The 23684-nt window shown below is 36.6% G+C and overlaps 1 protein-coding gene across 1 annotated transcript in view; it reads right to left on the reverse strand.

Annotated features, from left to right (window-relative positions):
* Nucleotides 1–23684, reverse strand: part of LOC132329967 (adhesion G protein-coupled receptor A3-like) — a 255248-nt gene that overhangs the window by 203518 nt on the left and 28046 nt on the right. Inside the window, exon 2 of the mRNA XM_059851706.1 lies at nucleotides 8440–8511. Coding sequence (XP_059707689.1) covers nucleotides 8440–8511 — 72 coding nt within the window. The remainder of the gene's footprint in view (nucleotides 1–8439; nucleotides 8512–23684) is intronic.

Raw genomic sequence — 23684 nt, forward strand, 5'->3', positions numbered from 1 at the left:
TCTTTACCTGCTTATGGGCAGGTATTTTCAACAAGCATCAGTATCCTCTATCTGCCCTTTTGTATTTGTGCCCATTAAGGTTGCTTCCCGCTCAGGGCAGGAAGGTACATAAATGACATAAGGTAGAAATGTAAAATTATTGGCATTACACAAACACCAATGTACTTTTTCTTGCTTCCTCTTTCCTGATAAGCTGAGATCTACCAGTATCACTAGATTTGGAGATATTAAATAAGCAATACAGATAAAAAACAGAGGTAGAGAAAGATCAAGTGATGAGACAAAAACTGAATGAAAATTTTAAAAAACTCTAAAATAAGACAGTCCTTGATTTCCAATCACTTCTCTCGAATAAAAGCCTTTTCATTCACACATTTTCTTCTTTCTAAATACTCTCTTGTTTAACATCAACATATAAATATTGTATTAACTAACCATTATGTATTTGCTACAGTGTGCATAAAATTCCCTATTCATACAAAGTCCTTTATGATTAAGAATTGTTTTCAAGTAAAAGACATAGAAGATAAAAAGCTGTATTTTTAATTGAATGCAATGCCTAAAATATAATACTTTATCTTTGTCATCAGATAATAACAAATGAAATCTGTCAACAAATAAATATGGTCAGGTAAAAACTTGGACTTGAACAGTCAGAAATAATCAGATAATTCTAGCTAATTAAGTGATGAGGGAGACTTCACATTGTAACATTACATTTTATTTGCAATTACTAAACTTGTGGTTTTGAATGATTTACAAGATATAATTCAAATATTGTAAATGTTAATGAGGAACTCTTGTTTGAGGCTAAAAAAAACCCCTTGGCAGTGAGGAACTGAAGGTACTCATTGGTGCTATGAGGATCATTTTCCTATTTCCTTTCAGTCTCATATCAGGCTCATACCAATCTCACCAATCCATGCCATTAATATTTTAAAATAATAAATTTTTTTTATAGAAAATGTATTTTGTAGAAATTATTTGATTTTATGGAAAAAATACTCTTTTTTTGACACGCATTTAATTATTTTTCTGTAATTCAGTAATACATTACAATCTTCATTGACAGGTACATGAAGTCAGATATTTAAAGAGCACATTTATTTAAGTGAACATCTCTATCTTTTGTCTAGAATAGATCTGACACTGGCATTATTGAGTAACACGACCAAAAATATCACAATGACAAAGAACCAAGCACCAAAGAGAAGCAAAATCCCTGGGCTGCAGCCACCACAAAGATAGACTGGTGTAAGGAGATGAAGGAGCAGTTCCAGGGTGGGTAAGGAATCTGGTGTAAGGAGATGAAGGAGCAGTTCCAGGATGGGTAAGGAATCTGGTGTAAGGAGATGAAGGAGCAGTTCCAGGGTGGGTAAGGAATCTGGTGTAAGGAGATGAAGGAGCAGTTCCAGGATGGGTAAGGAATCTGGTGTAAGGAGATGAAGGAGCAGTTCCAGGATGGGTAAGGAATCTGGTGCTAACCCAGGGATATGATAAAAACCCGGGGTGGGGGGAAGGCTTACAGCAGCTGACCGTGGCATTTACTACCAATGAAAAAATGAGATGGCCTAGGAGGTGTGTGTATTAAGCTCTGAAAAACACAGTCCAATTCACTAGCTTAACACTCATTTTCTTGTTAGAAATTGTTTTTCTCCATGCTCCAGGATGAGCCTTGAAAACCATTCATTTCACAGGAAGCTATTCTAATTTTAGGTGATAAATGATTATTATATGCATAACTATTTTCTTTCCTCTTTCTGATCTGTCCACTACCAGATTCACTGGGTTTGTTTTCCCTTCAGTATTTGTTAAGCTCTTTATCTCCTGAGTAGCTCCAACCCTCCAAACCAATTATCTGCAATAGACATGTCTCTGAATGAACAGGTACCTTCACTTCAGTAATTCATGAATTTTCAAAACTTTGTTTTTTAAGCTCAGTATTTACAAGTGCCTTTGTACAGACCACAGTGCAGGCAAACATATCTATAAATTAATCTGCCAGCTTCATTAGCTGTGTTTAGGACTGACAAAAGGAACTCTCCTGCCTCATGCAAACACTGGCATCATCATAATTAAAAAGACAAACCCTTCCTCTGACACTGAAGCCAAAAGGGTAACTCAAAGTTCAATGACTGCCAAGAGGAACATGAATTGTCTTCAGTATATTTTAGAGTACAGACACAAAGCAGAGTCTTGCTCCTGGAGAAAAATCCTTCCCCATGACTATTCCCATCCTTCTGCATCTAGCAGAATATGATCAATCACTTCAAACAGTAATGCAGCATAATGAGCTTTTGTAAACAATTACAAGCCAACACAGTAAAAAATTTTACATGTAAAACTGCTTGGAATTCCTTAGGTGTCCTAGACATATTACTAAACAAGAAAAAATAATGGTTGCAGGATCTGTACTTTTGTTGTTTGAGAATAAAGAAATAACTTGTTTGCTATCATTATTAACTGGACCTAGAAAATTTACTAAATCCATGCAGGATTTCAAATACAAGAAAGAGTAGCAAGACAACTTCAGATGCTTGAGAGTTTTCTTTCTCAATATCTCTCCAAATACAACAACCAGATAAAATGGAATAGTTTTATTCACACTATGACTATTTACACAACAAACAGCCCTAAGAAACAGATTTTTAGATTGCCCTTTCCTTGAATACCATCACAGCATTTCTCAAAACACTCAGCTCAGTGGCATTTGAGGTCTCCAAGCTTATCAATTTATTTTCTGCTAAAAGTGCTTGCACAAAGTTAAGGGCACACTCCTCAGCTGCAAGATCTTCAAGGGAAAAAAAGCCAAAAATGTTGCACAGCTGGATCCTGGCTGTCAGTCAGAAATATTGTGAGTTCATAATAATCAGTATTTTTCTATTTTTGCAACAATCCAAAAACGAACACATATTCTAAATTTAATCTATGAAGTTTCTAACTTTAAAGATGTCATATGCAATGTGTTGAAAGAAAAATTGTTAACAGTTTCTTTGAGCATATTTCCAATTCTTCACAGTACCTAGGAAAAACATCTGTTTCTTCATGTGTGTGTGCATATGCACATTTCAAATGTATGGGCAGGGAAAAAATGAAGAGGACAGTAATTCAGAAAATTTAAATTGCATGTTAAAAATGTCAAACCTTTATGTTTTACACTTCCATCACTTGAATTTCGCTAAAAAATTCTAAATATCATATTTTTGTAACAACTGCTTAACAGCATGTTTTTTCTATTGTCTAATTTTTTATGCTTGTCTTTTTATTCCTTTTCATCCCTCAACTTAGTTTGTTATCACATCTGTTGCACACCACAACACATAGCTGCAGAATGTCCCACTGAAATCTATTGGAAGCAGCTTTTAGGCACTAAAATCTATTGGAAGCAGCTTTTAGGCAATCTTGCCTGATAATAACTGAGGACAACATGTGGCTGTGCAGCACTGACATGTGATTGGAACTTGATGGTACAGCAGCACTTAATAAAACGACACACAATCTAAGTGAGGCCTGGGAGAGTAAGACTCATGTACAGAGCTAAAAAAAATAAAATCAAAACAAAAAATAAACTCATTGCTAAATTCTAAGAGATATTTTAGTACTATTTTTCTTTGTCTAGAAAATGTAACAAAGCAAATTTCTGTAAAACAGTCACTGCTGCTTATTAGTGCCTGGCATGCTTTTCTTCTGGCTCAACTGGGAAAAATATGTGTAATCTTGCTTAGTGATCTTTCATCCTGATTTCCCAAGGAAACTGCTTATGCAACCATGGTCTGTTTGTGTATGTTTCTTTATTTGTATTTGCTGGTTCCTTCCCAATAGCTTCTGAACCCGTCAGAGGTTCAGTCACTGGGACAAAGGAGCAACAGTCTCAGAGGTATAATGCTCCTGTAAACCTAATGAAAAAGTACATTTGGTTATGAAAGAGAAAGAAAGCAACCTTATACACCCACTTCTGGAAATCCCGAGCAACAATCACTCCCAGAGCACCAGGAGCCCATGGCAGGGAAGCCACGACAGGCTGCCCCAGGGAGGGGGAACGTGGGCAGGGCTGTCCAGGCCACTGTGGGGCACTGGCTGCTGTGCAAAGAAAGAAAATTAGCAGTGTGGATAATTGCTGAAGGACGGATTGTTTCGCACCAGCTGGCACCAGGATGAGGGCAAAAGATTTCTTTTCCTAGTCTGGATCTTGGCTTTAGGTCCAGCACAGCTGGAGCACCTGGCCCAGTCACCTCAGTCTTTGTCCCCAGAACCATCCCATGGACTATGGCTGGCCAAATATCCTCAGGCATAGAAAGCCTTTGCCACAGCTGGCACTAATACTCTCACTGCTGCACACTGAGGGGGAGGGCAATGCTTCACAGCAGCACCCATACCACAAACTGCTGTGACAAGTCATCTGCAAGTAGCTTGGTAACCTGCACTAGCCTATGATTCTTTGGGTAATAGCATGCTCAATCCCATGGCCAGAAAATAAAAATAAATAAAATTAAATAATTCTTAAAGAAGGAAAAAGTCACAGATTTTCCCATGTAATACATAGGTGAGATTTTTGCAATAATTACACCACCAAATTACACAGATAATTCAGTTGTTCAGATCCCTCCAAATATTTCAGTAAATGAGAATTTTCAGATTGCTGAGACTTACTTGAAAGGGCTACTTCACTCTTTCATGGCTTGGAAAGCCCAATTTTCCTTTCTTTTATGGAACCCAGAGCATAGGCAAAACTTATTTAAATCTCTGTTATAACTCCTGCTGTTCTGGGAAGGCAGAACACTGACTGCAGACAGGGAAGGAACTGAAAGTGAAATCATTACAAGCTGTCAAGTCTTTGCCCTCAGCTTCAGACCCAAAGTGAATTCTCAGCCTCCTGAGCGTGAAGCCAGCCATCTCCCCAGGGTGTATCACAGAAATGGGTTCAAGGTGTGCATTCTCATTTAAAGAATTTATGGCCTGTAGATCTCTTCTGGTTAAATTCCACATAGCTCTTCATATTTTAACAAATAATTCCTTCACCACACTTGCTTCAAAAAAAGCTTATTTATATTCTTAACTACACTTCTGATTTATTCCAACTCAAGGACCACATAACTGGACAGCATATAATATCTGTATAAAACAAAAGTTTACAGAAAACTTTTGTTCTCTCACAGTATGTAAGTTATGATCTTCACTTCTAAATGCTTCTGGTCTCTGCAGGGTAAGCTCAGAGGCACAGGGGCACATCATGATCCAGATGCCATGTCACATGTGTGAGCCAACCTTTCCAAACCAGAGCATGGCAATTTCTTAATTTGAGAAAACTGTAGCTGTGGAGAGGGATTGCCACCTCTACAGATCACTCACGAGTCATTGTTCATACACATACATAAAACTGAAAGTCCACTTTTGGGAGTCAGTGTTTTTCAAAGCATTTTTACAAAATGCCCAGTAAAAATAGAAGTATTTCATACATGTCTTTTGATCACTATTTTTAATAGAAATTATTACATTTCATTTTTTAATATTAATGGATTATTGTTAAATAGAGTACTATCTTTAAATTATTAAACAAACATATTTTTTCCTGGTTTCTTGGGTCTATGCTCTGAAAATGTCACATCAGGTTTCCTATAGCAGCAACACAGTTTGAGAAAATCTGAAATGCTAACCTTGTTATTTTTATGTTATGGTTGAAAAAAATTGCAATTTTCTGAAAAAAATTTGAAAAATATTCAATGTATAATATTAGAATTCTACAATAGCCTTTGTTTTAGAGAAACCAGTTTTGTCTTACTCTTAGAATGGACAGTTAAGGGGTAAATAACTTTTCTTGGTTTGCTTGATAGAATGAAAGTCCCACTTGGAGACAGCTCTCAGTGAGGGACCTCACTTGTGTAACATGCTCTTGAGAAATCACCAGAACCTGAGAAGACTGACACCTCTGTAATTCAATTCCTGTTGTGACATGCATTGAAAAACAAAATAATAGGGGGAAAGTTGTCACTCACTTATTGGAGTAGGGCTTCAAACCATTCTTTACCCAAAATAGGGTTTAAGCACTCCAGAACAGGCAAGAGCCAGAATACGCAAGTCCTTCAATTCCACCTGAAATTTTACTTCTCTAATCTTTTTGAGTTTGACATTGAATGACTTCATTTCCCATGTAAGCTTACACTCTTCTAGCTCATGATCTCATGGTAACCATAAAAAAACCCAGAAAACTGACTTACATGATTCTTTCCTCTATGGCACTCATGTTACTTTTTCTTCTGAACAGGACCACAAGGAGTGCAAAGCCAAATTAAATGAGTAATTCTCAACTCCAGTATGTTCCTAAGCACCTAGCCTTGTAACTTAACATTATTTTAAGGGAAGTTGGATTTTCCTGCTACAGTCCTTCCTTTCAGGCAAGAAATGAAAGTTCTTGGTCCACTTTGATAAGTCACAAACATCAAAAGCAGTTGCTGCCACAGTTCTCCATTTTGAGCTCCTGAAGTACTGCTCTGAATCAGGTTCTGTCCAAAAGGCAAAGCTGGGGAAACCTTTGTCCAAGAGCTAGGAGCACTCATCCAGCTGTAATTCATTCACACTCACCTCCTAGTAGACTATTCCAGCTGTTCCTGCCCCTACAGCTGAAACTGGGATTGCACAGATATTGATAAGAAGCATATGGGCCCTGAGTGGCCCCAAATGCAACAGAAACAGAGCAGCTGAATCATGAGAATGTCATCACTTGAATTCCAGTCTTCAATTCACAGACCACTCATGGATTTTGTATTAACATCATAGTCAAACAGAATTATAAACAGAGGAGATGATACTCATTTCATCTGTACTGTTGTGAAAAATCAGTACAGGAAAATAAAATGGTTAGGATTGTGATGGCACTTGAGGCTACGCACCTAAGGCAGTTTTCCTGTTTTCTCACTGCTCTTAGTTTTGTTTGTAATGTCTTTCCAGGTTGAAGTATTTCTCTCACTATTTAACTAATAAAATTCTTAAAACTACATGCTCAGTATAATTCTCCAATGTAAATAAAACCTTAAAAAAAAAACCCAGAGGAAATGTTTTCCTTTAGTTCTAAACACTACATTACTTACATTTACTTACATTAGATGAGAATTTAACTTGCTAATTTACTTTGCAATAAATTTGTAATTCTATTCTGTGCTCTAAATTGTTTTGTCTAAAATATTTGTAGACTTCTTTACAAACCTCATATCATTATTAATCCTAATATTAAACCAGTTAGTAAATAATACCTCACTCTCCATTCCATACTACTTAATATTCTATATCATTTAATACATTAATATTTAACATTAATGAAAGCATTTGATACAAGTATGACTGTATGCAGAGACAATGTAATGTTACTTAGCATAAATGTTCTGACAGTCACTTTACCCAAATCCTTCAAAGGGATGGCTGAAGACCTTGAAATAAGTTGTTTATTTTTTAACCACATTTAGGATACTCAAACAACTCAGTATGGTACAGTTACCCACTTTATTCCACAACCATGAACAGCATGCATATCATATATCATACTATGATATGATACTCAAAATATTAGCTACAGTTGATTTTAATACATAATTTCTTTGCATATGGAAATATTCTTACCCCACAGAATACATTCATGAATGTAGCAACAATTTTATATCAACAGTTCTACATAACAAAGCTACTCTTTCAAAGCAGTATAAAGGTAATTTAGCTTAAGCTGCAGGAGATATTGTAAGGCAGGCATGACATAATTACTAATTTTAGATGTACTGGTACCAGAAGTTGCCTATAGATATAAAACAATAGCTTTTAAGGCTTGTTCACAATTATTCTCAAATGACTGACCTATATAGACAGAAAGTAGTGTTATTATAGTGTAGCTATTACTGCTTATTTATTTCCATTGAAGTTATTTATTTCCATTGAAGCAGCTAACTCATTAGCTGCTCCTGAGCTCCTCCTCCCCCTTCAAATACTGGCTAGAAATACGTGGCCATGGAGCTTTGTCAAAGTCATTGTGGCTCCTTTGATAAATGCTGTCCAAGTTGTTGGTGTTATAATTAAAATATTGAAAAAAAATAAATTATATCGATCTAAAATAGAAGTACTGGAGACCAATGAGTTAAATAATCCAAACTACATGTCAGGTATATTAGTGTTACCATTACATATAGCAGTCTTTGCTGTGATAGTGCACATAGTGTAGCACAAGGCTTTGACTGGATGTTTATTTTAGCTCCAAATTGATGGCAGTGCTTTCCTGCATGTTCCACATCCATCCCCATGCACTCATTTTTATGCTGTTTCTTAACCTGATGACTGCCTAGAAACTCTACTGTGCAATACAGCTCAGAACATCTCAACTTCCTTATCTGATGTTTGTTTCTATATTTGAAGAACAAAGACTTTTAATTGAAGTTGGAGCAAGGCTGATCAGTTACTCACAGTCTCTCCAGGGATCTCAGCCCGAAGAAAGAGCCATTCTTCAGCCCCAAGATCTTGTTGTTACTCAGAATCCTACAAGAAGTCGGGAAATAATCTGGTTAATAGAACATGATAATTCCACTGATCTAAAACACAGAATTATAGTAAGTGACTGCCTTGTAAAATACTAATCACAAAATTTACCACTTCATTTGCATTTTCCCATCATAGCCGTAAATAAAGATTACCATTTCCCAAAGTGTGTGGTTTCTTCTTTATTAAATAAGAGCACTGTCAATAAATATGTCAAGAAACAAATTTTGACTCCAGCTTGAAAATTCTGACACTGTTAACTGCCCACACTTCACTAGTAGATTCTAAATTAACACTAAGGTACATGTTGGTCTGCAAAAAGGCTGGTAAAGAAAAAGACATGTTAAAAACTCTTCCAGTAGATTAGAGGACAATAAAATCACTTTGCAGTGGCTGCTGTAGCAGGGAAGTACAAACCATCATACCATGGATAGCTCACATATACAGACAAAGTATTTAATTTTCTATAGGAGAGACAAACAAAAAGAGACAAGTCCAAAAATGTTTTCCTGCTGCCACCTCTGCATAGTAGAAATTCAGTAATTAAGCTCTGCCTGACCCATCAGGCACCACCACCATCACACACTTGCAAACTGGCCCTGCACGCAGGCCATTGAAAAAGTTGTTTATTCTTCCTTTTTATGTTAAGGTACTGTGCATTTCACAAGTGATCCTTCCTAGTTTAGTGATTTGCCATCACTCTATGTTCCCAGCTATTTCAGAAGCAATACAATATGAACATGCACTTATACTGAAGATGTTACCTCTTAAAAACTTTTCAATATGCAAAAGAAATGGTTTGTTCTAGAAGCTGGAGAAATTGGGGTTTTAATCTTATGATTATGCAATGTGCATAAAAAACATTTGTCTCTGAAAAAATCTAATTCCAACTGCCTGAGAAATGAGTCTTTTAATGTAACATTTACAATAAATTATACTTCTCTAGTGCACAAAAGTACACTTCAAAATAAGACAAGCAGTTTGCAATAAGAGAGAAAGAAGACAAAAAAATTTCAAAAGAAATTTTATATTCCTAATTAAAAAACTTGAGGTTTTCTGATCAATTTTTTATTTTTGCAAAGTTTTAAAACAATCTGTTACACAAGACAAGATAGTCTTGCTCTTAGTATTTGCCATTGTGTACGAACAGTAAGTTCTTTGTCCCAACCACATAAAATCCCACCTCCAGGTGCAAATGCAAGAACACTGACCCACAGGAAAAAAAATTACTGTGGCAAAGTTAAAATACTGCAATGTAAGAAAGATCTGGAGATTTCTGCAGATCTAAAATTCATAAATAAATGCATATTTTGATGTCAGTTGATGGCCCACTGTGAGCTATCTACATGGAGAAGAGATGATCAAATCTGACCTATCCTACACCATGCCTCTTGTCAATACATGTGTGCAGCACCATCACTCCTCACCCAGAACCAGACAGTGGCACCCACAAGTGGCAATCTGGCATTGGTCATGATCCATACACCCATGCACCTGAAAGCACACAGAACCCTAAGTTTGCAAAAAAAGTCAAATATGCTCCAATATACACACAGTTTATTTCCATCAATTAAGAAACTCTGCATCTCACAAGTTCCTCCTCCTACTTTTCAGGTTAAAAATTGTATGTATAATAATATTATTTATCTAATTTACCAACTCTTCTTTACCATTTTAGCAATACATTTCAGCAGTTACATGATGAAAGACTTGTTTGAAATTCAAAATATCTAAACTAGAAAATGTAAATATATGAAATGCTCTAGTATTTTATTTTCAGTCTTCTATTACTTTATTCTTTTATTCAGCCTGTCATCTGAGGCTGCACAGAACTGGAGTCAGTCAAGAAAAAATGAAGGCCCAAAATTAAAATTGGCTAGGCTTGGAAAAACTAACATAAATTAGTCCACTTCACATTGGGTAATTTTTTTTTAATCTGTTGCTTTAGAGACAGATTATCTTTGAGGTCTGTTACAATGACATTGGATACAAAGATCATATTTGGACCACTCTGCATAGTGTGATTTGCAAAGATATGTTACTTTAAATCTCAAAACTGGCTTAGATACAAGTACTTCTGTCTTTAAAAATTTTCATTGTGCCAATTGTTTTTCCAGGCTTCTATTCATTCTGCCCAGAAAAAGAGAGCAGTCTGAACATTGCTGGCACTCCACGAAAATGCAGCACAAGTCAGGTGGTCTCCTACTCTACCTCCATGTCCTGTTCTGTACAGCTCTACACATGTAGATTGAAACCAGCATCATTAAACCACATAAATCAGCTCCTATTAACTAAAGAGAACTACCAAACTAGAAATAAATCACAAGATTAAGCAGATCATTTAGTGCATAAATGGAATACTCAGTAAACACAGCTCATGATTCTTCAATAATGCTATCTCATTCATTTTTGTGAAAGATAAACTGAGTCTTGAAAAATGTGACACTACAACAGTAAAAAAAAAAAACCAACAAGACTTAGCTATGTAGATTTCTAAATGAAACCCTTCAAATCTTTATACCAGAGTTTCACAGAGACTTTCACACAGAGATCAGGTTTCAAAAATTAAGTTTCCTTCAGGGTTTCCTCTTCTCTACAGTGCCAACTTAAATTCAAGTTTTATAAACAAAGTAACATGGGTATCATAGTTAAAATATGATTCTTTTTATGTTCAGAAATGCAGCTTTAGAGAATCCTAACATTCCAGTACAGTCCCTAAGGAAAACAACATCCTTTCTGACAATTCATACAAGTCATCTTCATTTCATTTAGCTGGGTGGTACTGCTACATGGGAAGAATCCACCTGTTTTTAATTAGTTTTAGTGATGTACAAAAACTCACAACAGGCTGTTATCAAGAAGGATTTGGGTTGCACTGAAGATCAATTCTGTGAATAAAATGAACAACTTCACTGGCAAACATAAATCCCATTATTTTTCATATAGTAGTAAATCACTTACTAAAATTTTGATGCAACTTGTAACATCCTTCCCTTCTGAGAATATTTGCTGTGGGGATGAGGATGGAAGGGAGGAAAGTTTTGGTTACAATGTTCAAAATCCTGACAAAGAAATGAGGCTAAACTACAGAAAATAAAAACTCTTTTAAAATAATTAATGCCAGGAAAAATTGTGGCTCTTACTCTTGATGCTGGAATTACACTGATTAATTTTTGTACATTATTTCTTCAGACAAGTAACAGAGTGGACACAAAATATGTCAAGTATGGCAAACATAGGTAAGCTTCTCTTTTCCCTCGAATACAGCCACCTCCTTACAGGGAAATGCTTCTAATTAAAGAAGCATTGGAACCTGTGGAAATTTTGCAGTGATAAGCATCCTTTTCTTGTACTTACAGATGCAATGGTTTGGTGAATAAGCACATTTTTAAAAAGTGTCATTCATGTATTTTATTTTGGAAAGCTAATAACAAATTTATAACTGTCAGATCTAACAGAAACTGACTCATTCTAATCAAACTACAAATAGATGCTGCATTTTTTAAAAATAAACCAGCACCATGCACCCACTTCTCTCATTTTATCCATCCAGAGCATTTTCACTTGGTTGCTTTTTGGGATTTTTTTTTCTGATGTGTTAGTGAATCACAGTGATGAATCTCACTATACACTGCAACTAAGCAGCTGGTTTAAATAATTATCAGTTTCTAGCCATGTGCTAAGAATCTCACATTCTAAATATTTTATTCCAGCAGAAGAAACATTGTGAAAAACGAGCACACTTTATTTCAGTGATCGTATTTTCCAAAACTAAAATCCACTTAAAGAAGATTTTTTTGTTTTGGTTTGAGTTTTAGCAGGGGTTGTATTGGTTGATTGGTTGGGTTTTTGGTTGGTTTTTTTGGTGGTGGCAGTGGGTTTTTTTCCTTTGTTTAATTTTTTTGGTTTTGTTAAGGAAGAAATTTCCCAGAGAAGCCTTCTAATAAGCATTTATTTTAAAGCAGTTTGCAAAGTGTCTTTGCACAATATATTAATGATTTAAGCCCAAGCAACTGAAAATCCAAATCAAGGTACTTTCAGTCCCAGCTCTGACAGGATACAACTAAAATAGTGCTGGGGAGCAATTTACTTGTCAGTAGCACTCTGCTGATCAGACATGTTACGAACCACTTTGTTTCTGCAGTTGACCCTCTGAAATCTTATGTCCCTGCTACTCCTTCTCCCAAGACACTCTGGGGAACAGTTTACCCCAGGGAGGCTGTTCAGAAGATATTAACACCAGGTCTGTCCTTTCCTGGCCCTGTGGAGCCCTGCAGCACAGTTCCTGTCCTGAAGGGATATCATTCAGACACCCTCTCTGCCTTGCACTGACAGCCTAAAGCATTTATCCATGCATGGAGTTTCTGGCACAAATGTACTGCCCTGGGGGGCTGCAGCACAATTTCATTAACCCAGCACTGCAAACAAACCAACCAACCAACCTCATTACACACCAGGACCAAAATCATGCCAAGGAGATGCCAACAATGGAGAAGCATGGACAGTCCATGAGCCATTGCTTCCACTCTCCCCTGGACACCCTTGCTTTACAGGACAGACACATCTAAAAGAATAAATTGTTCTAATGGATAAAAGTAATTCTTCTGATTTTCCTTCCAATTCCTCCATTTGAATTAAACAAGTCACAATTCACAGTTTGCTTTAAAGGATGCTGTGATTTTTGGTTTTGTGAAACCATAGAAAGTACAGGATGATGTGACACTGTGCAACAGAGTCTCATTCAAGTATAAAAAATGCCCAGCATAAGAGAACTTGCTATAGTATTTTAAAAGCATCAAACAAAGAGCTCTCAATCATAATGCAAACAAACTTCAACTTCCTATAACCTCTCAGAGAAAAATCTTTTTAGTAAGCCTCCAGAGTCAATGACATTACAGAGTAAACAAATTCCACAGCTGAGGCTTCTTCAGTGGGATGGTGCTGCATCCCACCCAATAAAACCTAAAGCCTGTGAGCTCACACAGCAGTGCACCCACAGAGAAAGCACAGCTCAGATAATCAAATCCATGGAGGACAAGGCATGTGGATGAAGACTGCTACTCCCAAATGCCTAGTGAACACAGAAGGAAGTGTGACCCATTAATGAAAATATGTATTTCCTCTGATAATACTCACAGGGGAAAATACACAAAAACCACAAGCAAAAAACTCCCACCCAAACTTAATGAAAAATCAGTAAAATGTCAACTTTCACCTGATTTTCTGCTGAGCAGCCCAAAAGCTGGTAGAGATCAAGCTTAAGCCAGGCCTGTGTCTAGGCTGATAGAACATGTCTAGAAAACTGAAATCTCCAGAATCCTTCCTTTAAGCCCCACTCACTGAGTACAGCTGAAGGGACACTCAAGTGCTACAGGAAACACACCCCAGACCCCCAGCCACACCTGCCCCTGCTGTGCACTTCCCCTTAATCCCTATTCAGTTTTCCACTTCTCAAGTAGAAAGGTGTGCTAGGCAGCATCCATGAGAATTTGATAAAAGACAGAAAACCTGGTCCACTAGGACTGTACATCAGGAAGGACTGTGTTCTGTTCCGTTCTGTTCAGAAATTGTGTTTTGAGTCCTGCAACTTAACATCAAGCAACTTGAAGTATCTTTTATTTCAAAACAACAATTTAAGTACAAATAGTAGTTAATCGTTTTTCATGGAAGTCTGATAACAGCTGACATATTGATGTTTAGGAAGTTCATTCTCTTTATATGTGGTATGTGGTTAGATACAAAGGGAGTGTGAGCAGACATCCTGTGAAACTCCCTGTAACATTGGTAGGGAAAATTAATTTCTATGAGAAATTCAGTCTTATTCTATCAGAATAAGACTGGAATAATTTGTATAAAACAAATGTAAAATAACAAAAAAAAAATTAACATTTTAAAATCCTTCTTGGTACACCAGACTATTGTTTATTTCCCACAACATCCATAATTCATTGAAAGCTGCACCACAGAAACAAATTAAGGAGTTTGCCCATAAACATGGCAGAAATAGAAAAATAGATTTAGAAAAAGATACCTGCTTCTTGTGCCACACAGAGAGAGAGATACATGGAGCTATCATAAAATACAGCTACTGACTGCACTTTTTTCTATTCCTCTCCCAAGTGAAAACCACAGCCTAACTATTGAGCTACTACCTAAGACTTCAACAGATAATATTAGAACTATACAGACAGACTGGGAGGGAAGTCACAGAACAATAACAAAACTGATTGAACAAGTGAAAAGAGAAAAAGGACTGAAAACACTACTGACAGCTCATGAGATGAATGGGGTGTGGTGAACATCTACATAGTCTGATACCCAAACACAAGGAAGGAAAAGTTGTAAAGATATGGGGAGTTTTCATTAATTTATTACATATCTGTATCTGTGTACAGCAATTCAGTGCCTGCCTCTCTTTCTGACTTTGAGAACATCGAAACTTAAAAGAGCATAAAGCTAAATTATCAGAAGGTAAAGAGGCATATAATGGCCTAAAGTGACACCTCTCTTCCTGAAGGGGATTGTGGCCCATTGTATTGTCTTTTCAAACTAAACAAAGTGTGTGGTCAGCATTCTTAAACAGAATGATACAAAAATCCTGTAGAAAGCAATAAAACCCAGTCTCTCAGCATCTCCAACTCCAGATGGTTTCGTCATCATCATTCATGTAGACCAGCTTTTGTTAAACCCATTCACTTGCAGCAATATCAAGCAGAAGTGAAAACAGAAAAATACTCCAAAAAGTGCCTACTATTGTACATAGTATGTTCATATGGCAGAAACAACCCCCAAACAGCTACAGTCAAAGAGCTGCAGTAACAGTGTGCTAATTATCATTCTAATTTGTACAGTACCAGCAGTACAGCAGCTTCCAGATCTTGCCACTATTTGATGATAACAAAAGAAAGCATAAGCATCAAGAAATTTCCGTTTAGGTAATCAGTCATTTAAATGGAAGTCCTTCCAAAAGTGCCAATTAACACTAATAGTCTGTCATAAATTTAATGGAATGTGGGAGAAACTGTAGTATGAAAACAGAACATTGTTTTTCTGGAAAAACACTGTTCAATAGCCCCACTTTCAGTAATTTAAAGTATAAGGCAAAACTCTCATTCTTTTGTCTTTGGTGTTCATACTGGTGGCTTTTCATCAAGAGATCTCTTGGATGATATAAGGGACTGCTAGGTCACACTCAAAATACCAAACACAGAGAATTATTGTATTAATTACCACATCAACTGATTTAATTAGGTAAAGTCCTATTCAAGAGCTTTTTTTTTTGTAAGCAACATCACAATTCAAGCAGTAAAACAAAATATCATCACTGGCAGGATGCACAACTCATCTCTCCCCAGTACTGGTTCAGTGGCATTAATGTATCAACAAAAGGAAGCAGCAAGGTCACTCTCAAATAGAAATTTTAATATGATTTCCTAACAGTGGGGGAGTTAAAAGAGTTTTCAGCTTTTGAACAAGCCCACTCCACTACAGAATGATATTAATTAACTGAACAGGACAAGTAGCAGTAGGAATCAAAGCATTGCTAATAGGACTGCAAGTACTTCTGAAAAGAAATGTGCTTGTCTATTTTATGGCTTTTGTCAAGCATTAGAGGATTTCTGAACTAGATGATCCTATTAAGTAAAACTTTTTTTTCCCCACAAGAACTTGAGGTCTAAAGGTTATTTCTAAAGATCACTGAACACCCGAGGTGTCATACAGGATTCTATTCTACAGAATACAAGTTTAATCAACTGTATTCAAGAAAGTCAGCACCTGGAAAACTTACATCATGAGTGGATGATTGTAGAAAAAGGTTTGACAATAGCAATATAGCACTGGAATAGTAAACTGGAATTATGCAGTGATATTTCCTAAATCACATACTGCTGAACTGAATATAAAATATAAGGATATAATGAATGTGATAAATCATTACTATTTTACTACAACATGGACACTTATAACACCATTCAGCTGTCTAGATAAAACTTGCTTTTACAAGATTTGAACTTGAGTGCATGTCATTTTTTTTCAAAAATTAGTTAAAAAACCCACATGATGTTTTGATAAGACAGAATTTTCACTACATCTTTAGAAGAGAGAACTTTATCTAAGTGAACTTTTGGACTGTATCACTATATCTACCGTGTGCATGGTCTTTACTTGAGACATAGTTATGCATGTTTAACTTCCTGTGATGGGTCTTACTGAGTCTAGCAGAATTATTTACATGAATTAAATTTGTCATGTGCATAAGTTTCTGAAGATCAAAGATCCTATTGTCAACATTTTCTTTGGAGAAAGAGAGGAATCATTCAAAGCTCTCTCTACAATGAAAAGGAAATCCTTATGTCTGACCTTGCAATAAAACACTATTTCTAAAAGCATGTGTAGCCAACTGGTGACAGCATGGGTCTGCATGCCCTGGTGTTCTTGTGTTGCCTTTGACTCACTGCACATCCTTCTATCAATATGTATTTAAAATCCATTTGTAGTGGGGAAAATGAGATTCATACAGAATATTAAAAAAATAGTTCTCCATTGAGTAAGCCTGTGCAACACACAAATGGATTTACTGAAGTGATTGTCTACAGGAGGATTAGCTTTTGACATGGTTTTCATTCAACTCAGTTGATGCTGTGGGAAGATTACATTCTATGTTTGTTTCTCATTCACACTTTTATAAAATTCCCCAGCAGCAATGGTGCAAACACCACCAGGAGGTGCAGAGAGGCTGAGAGAACAAGGCACTGGAGCAATGTGCAGACTGAGCATTTCAGCACACTCAGCACCAACCAGACAGAGAAGAGCTGAGAAACGTCTTTATCCTATAGGACATGAATTTTTACACCCATTGCAGTGGGAATAAGAAGAAACCACTTCAAAATGGTTTCTGCAAGTGATTCACCATGGTGATTCATGGCAAGGTCAGCATTACCATTCCTCTCTCCTGGGCTGACACTCCACTGCTCAGCCAATTGATTACAAGCACCCCAAAATGCCTTACACCTCCACAGGTGGGCCAAATCTGTTTTTTACACTACTTACAATATGGTCAGAAGGCTTTGTTCTGTAAGTACACTTTGAATTTTTAAGTTCAAGGACTTTAACAAGACTACCAAATAAATAAGTAACATTTAATTTAAAATTGTATAAGAAAGAATTCACCTTTCCTAATTCAGATTTTACTATAACTTACTTCTAAGTCACTTTGTACAAAGAGTAAAATTTCCTGAGTCACTATTCCTTTTTTATTACACTTCTTATATTACCTTTTTTTTCCTTTGTAAGATCTTTTCAGCACTTCTCATATTCAGCTTGCTGCTCTTCTCTTACATCCTGAAACACTCATTTAGCTTTCCCCAGTTTTGCTAATCTTTTATGTATTTCTAAAAGAGCATTATAAAGTTTTGGTATTATTTCTGAAAGCTATGCTCAGAATTGTCTTCAAAATGCTCATGTCTCTCAGTTACTAAAATAGTTAAGCAGTAACAATTGCTGACTATAAATCCAGAAAAATACAGAAAAGTTTCAATTGTAGTAATTTATTTTGACTTTGCCACAAATTGGTTTGTTGTTTTTATAATGTTTAAAGCTTAACTTACAGGTTCTGCTGGGACTGTAATTGTATTCTGTGAAAGAGCTATCTGCAGTAATATTTTTTTAATGACAATGTACACCTTCTGATAATTCACTGAAATACAAAATTCATTGTACATCCTTTGGGTAATACAGATGAAAACTGAAAGCCTGAAAAAACACTTGTTCTGGCATCATTAAATAATTCCTTGCTGAATTTGAAAAGAAAATCTTTTCTCATAGGAATATATTTAAAGAGCTTGGTTAGGAAATCTAAATTGTTTTTTCTATTTTGCCTCAACCAGTAAGATTACATGTCAGAATGGTCCCCAGCCATCCATTTGGTGTCAAAGACTGAGAGGAACAGGGTTTTAGGTGTTAATAAGGAGTGACAAAGAAGTTTTTCTAAGGCACTTCAGACAGCTACTGATACACACTTTAGCTGAGTGACAGCCCAAAGTTTTAAACAGTTAGGGATTATTCTTATTTCATTCTGAGGGCAAGTGAACCCAACACAATGCATACAGTCCATCATACAAGTTTATAGTTCTTTCTGGAGGTTCTTCAAGTCTGCAAAACGGTTTAAAAAACAGATTTGGGTTAGTGTCCATTTGAGGGAGAAAATGCAGGATGACAGATAATTTGATTCTCCCAATCATCTGGATTGGAAGGGACCTCCTGAGGTCATCCAGGCCCATCTCCTGCCTCAAGCAGACCCAGGTAGATCAGAGAACTGCTCAGAGTGGTAAAATAGGGGCACTTTTGTGTAATTGTGTAATCCACAATACAATTTTGTAGATTGTGTAATCTACAATAGCTGTTGTAGATAATTTTGGCCTTGAGCACCACTTAAAAAATTGACTAAACAGCTTGAACAATCCCTAAAAATTCGAAATTTAGACAGCACAGAGATCATCTGCTCTACACTTACAGCACAGATCAGACATTTATGCAAGAGAATTGTCACAGTGTCAGACTAAGAAACTCCAAACATGAGGATGCAGACCTTGAGCTTTTCCAGAAACTCCTTTTGCTTTACCAACATGGGTCCCTAACTAAACAATTAATAATTAATTATTGTAAGCAGAAGACTCCACTTACTTGGTTGAAAGTATTAATTTTAAGCCTAAGCAATATCCTCTTGTCTCACCACTCAGAGATTTTGCACTGGTGAGTGGAAATGTGGTTACCTTAAGAAAATGGGCTTTAAGAAAACTCTCCTAGGACATTTGAGAAGGCAGTTTTCACCCTATGTGATGAATGTAACACAGCAATTATCTCCAAGTCCATCTACTTCCCAGCTTCCAAGCTAAAGTGGTCAATGAGGGTCTCAGTTGTGATTTGTCTTTTTTTAATCTCAGTCTCAAATGCTGCATCTATCAGCTCAGGTACTTAAAATTATCTTCCTAAGGCTGTGTTGTTCAATATTTGATGTTCTTTCCATTTTAACTATAGCTGCAATCCCTGAAATAAAGCTTTCAGCACAACTGTTCAAAACACTGGTATAAATAATAGAAAGACATCTACCATTTGATTCAACTTCCATTACACAACTCACTTCTCCCTACCTTGCTTTGTATCTGTTTCTTTCACATCAGTCAACGTTCAGCTCACTCAACCACCTTTTGTTTGATACTCGATTGCAAATATTCAGCTTTACCTCACAGTGTGCATTTCTGCCAAATGGCTCCTAAAACATTTAGTTATACAATAACTGTAGCTGAATGCATTACTTTTAAAATAATAAACTCTGGCAGCAATATCCACAAGGAATTCCAGAGCCTTTGCAGGGAATCACATCCTGAAATGATCACAGCTATGTCAAATGAAGCTCGGTTATTCATAATGGTTTCTCAATTCATTTCTTTCAGAGGTTTAAAAAGTTTTCCTAAACTAATGATGACAGAATAATTTACTCTTTTTTTCAGAAGTGTCTTCAGATCCTTGAATAAATAATGAGAGTGATAGCACCTTTCAGGGATGCCTGAAATGACATGAAAGGATAAGTAAGACCAGTCACACTTATTTATTTTTTAAAAACAGAGACTGTCTTCAGAAAGAATTGAAGAAATAAAAGGCACAAAAGAAATAAAAGCAGGGTTAGGGAAGAGATAGCTATGAATACTAATGAAGAAAAACAACTAAAGAAAAGTAAGATCAAGATTATATTTTCTGGTACACATATAATTACAAGCTATTTACTAAACTGATCTACAAGGGATACACAATTTTTGTTCTTTAGAAAATCAGTACAACCTGCTTGAAGAAGAATGACAAAAAAATACTCTGTCCTTAAACAATTCCTAAAAAAAATACCTTCGACATTCATTCTTCGGGCAAGCCCCTGTCAGACTAATGGGCAGTTGGGTGTACCAGTGTGGAAGATCCATCATCCATCAAAGACAAGAAAGCACAGGGCACAACAGACAATTCTTGTAACAGCCAAAATCAGCATGGGCACCCATCTGTCTCTTTTCCAGTGAAATTTCATTTCAACATTTTATAACCGCACTTCATGCAACACGCATAGCTGTTATTTCTTTGCTGCTCATACACTTATTACTTTGTGCTCCCTGAGTTGACATAGGAGATGGTTAAGATACAGAATTTAGGGCAGCAAGTTGCTGGTACAAGTATTTCACACTATTACTGCATTTTGACTGAAACTGTGCAACAGATCTTAAAGACTACCAAGTGCCAGCCAGATGATAAAAAAACTCCTTAACCTGTACTAGAAAAAAATAAACAGTGACATACATTCTCTAGATTATCAAATAAGATTTCCAACATTAAACCTGAATATTTCAACAACGTTTTGATCAGTTTCACCCTCATAATATGAAAGACTAAACTAAGAGCAAACATAATTTTCCTTCAAACTTCATTTAAATATCTATTTCTGCTCTGTTTCTGGTACTGAATGAAGCTAACTTTGGTATTCCTTGCTGGTTAGGTCCCTTTCTCTAAAATTTATTTACTTCCCTCCACCAGACTCCAAATTCTTATAGAATATCAGCAAGGCACTGAAATATAGACACTGCACCAGAAATTAGCCCTAGTAAATGCCACAGAATATTTAGAAGGCATTAGAAGTCCTTCTTTACCAAGTTTTCTGAAAGCTTTGTGTATTAAAGATTAGGTAAAAGCAGGAGTTTTATTTCCAAAAATAAACTCTTTCAACTCTTTCAACAAACCCCAATACATACTTTAAATATATCTCTTCACTGTAATCTCTGTATTAGGCACTTTTAGACTAAACAGAGACATTTCCATTCCGAGTCCTTCACATAAGCCAAGCATTCTGACATAATTGCTTCAGTGCAAAATCAATTATATTCAGCATAGACTAGGGAAAATATTAATAAGAATGGCTCAATATCCTAATTATGTATGATTCTGGTCTTACCAATTTGAATATTTATATATATTTGTATAATAGTAGATTACCTTAAAGAATTTCATGGCAAGATAAGCACACACACTCCCATAAGAAAAATATACCTGAACTGACACTTAACACATCCTCATCGGTTGTTTACCTACAGCAATATTATCTAATGTGTCATGCTCTGATTTGCTTTCTCTTTCATTTCAAAAATGCTTCTATACCTAGAAAATGCATCTTATTACACAATGACAGCTCTGGGATTAGTTTTTGAGGGATTTGGCACTTTTTAAAGTCTCCATCTCTGAGAAGTCTGGTTACCAACTTTCTTTAAAACAAAAAGTTTCTAGATACTGTGGACACAAAACCAACAACAAAAAATGAAGAAAAAAAACTGACCCAAGGGTACCATCTGGGCACACTAGAGGAATCCTTTAACCATCCCTGAGTCACAACTTCTGCAATGCTTCCTTGCTACCCTTCAAAGTCTGACACGCTAAGTCCTCTGCTGCAGCAGACCCTGGAGTCCCAAAATGCAGTGATTGGCCTGGCAGAGCAGGGACCCTCACACTCCCCTGCCACAGCACTTACCCTTGCAGGACACCCCATTTTGCCCCCCTGGAGCCCACAGCAAACCTTTGGCATTGCCATCTGTTTTGAGAAGGGGAGGAGGTCAGGGTTCCCCAAGCAGCTCAGCGGGACGCGGCACAGCCCCCGCGTGCACAGGACAGGGAGAAGGCTGCTGGTGACTGAGCCCACAGGCACGGGACAGTCAAGCTCACCCAGAGCTCCTTCCAGGCACCAGCAAGTCAGAAGGAGAGTAAGAATTTGGGAATCTCACCAAGCAGCTTCATTTTGAGCGCCCATGGCTCCCTGAGGGCTCTTTTCACAGCAAAATATTCCGACTGTCAGCCCTGAAGCACTCCTTAACTAAAAGCTATAGAGTTGCTGCTGAATAATCTGATACTCAACTCAAGCATGCCTTAAGAATCCTATACTAAATAAAGAGGAAAATCTGTTTTCTAGATGCTGTTTTTACATTTCTATCCATAAATTTACTTCATCTCAGAATTACAGATGCTGGAGGTATACCACTCAGACATGTTTCTTTCACCAGACTAACCAGTCCTAGAGAGGGGATGTGTTACCTTTCAGACACTGCTGTGCAGACACTCAGACATTATCTTATGATTCAGCAGAGGCAAGATAAGTGGAATTTTAAATTGCTTTTGATGTTTCTTACATCTACAGTAATGAATGACACAACAGCTATCTTTTGTGATACATGTACATCTGAAGATCATTATCATGCTGTATGTACTGAAAAAATTTTATTAAATGTTAAAGTACTACCTAAAGCAGTTTCGTATAGGCAAGACCAAAAGGGAATTGCAGAAAAGCAAAAGGCAGTATCTTCTGTGTCCTTTTATATTGCTACAACACACATACTAGAGGATGTATAAATATATTGTTTCTTACTCTGAAAGGTATATTCCTTGGCAAATAGAATTTTTATAACCTCTTTCTAAGGGAACAGATTTTCAGATATTTGAAACAGCAAACTGTTTTATGAATTACCCTAAGTTTCAAAGGTTATTTTTCATTGCAAAGCCTTCTCTCACTGGTTGTAGCCGAACAAAACCAAGACTGTATTTACTGTGCAATAATCTTTCTTGATAATAGCACAGGACACGAATAAACACAGAATTTCAAGCTCCCTTTGCTTCCAGTGCAAAATAAAATAGGTATTGAGAACAGTTAGATCAGAAGCAAAGGAATAATGGAAAATATATTTAAACTTTCACACAGACTTTAAGACCAAAGAAAAAATCCAGAGGGATCTAGTAGAAGCAAAAATGAGATGAACTTCATTAGGTCCCCACCACTGAAAGCTCTAGTGTTCTTTGTTTTATAAAGCACATCTGAGTATTCTCTACCCTTAAAACTACACCCATTTCTCTAAGTACTATTATTTCACAGAAAGTGAATCAAAGTACCAGAAAGAGAATTATCCATGTGGCTTTGGACTTCTGGGTGAGTTGGCAACAAAATCAAATTTCCGGCGTCTCGGGCTACAACTCTGAGCAAGCAACTCTCCCTCCCACTTCACTGGTTTCAACCTGAGAATTGGGATGAATAAGAATTGCATTGCTGAGAAATACCAGGAGAACAAAAACTGTGAGCAACAATTAGCTGAGATACATGA

The sequence above is a fragment of the Haemorhous mexicanus genome, chromosome 7 (genome assembly GCF_027477595.1).
Source record: "Haemorhous mexicanus isolate bHaeMex1 chromosome 7, bHaeMex1.pri, whole genome shotgun sequence".
In the NCBI taxonomy this organism is placed as follows: domain Eukaryota; kingdom Metazoa; phylum Chordata; class Aves; order Passeriformes; family Fringillidae; genus Haemorhous; species Haemorhous mexicanus.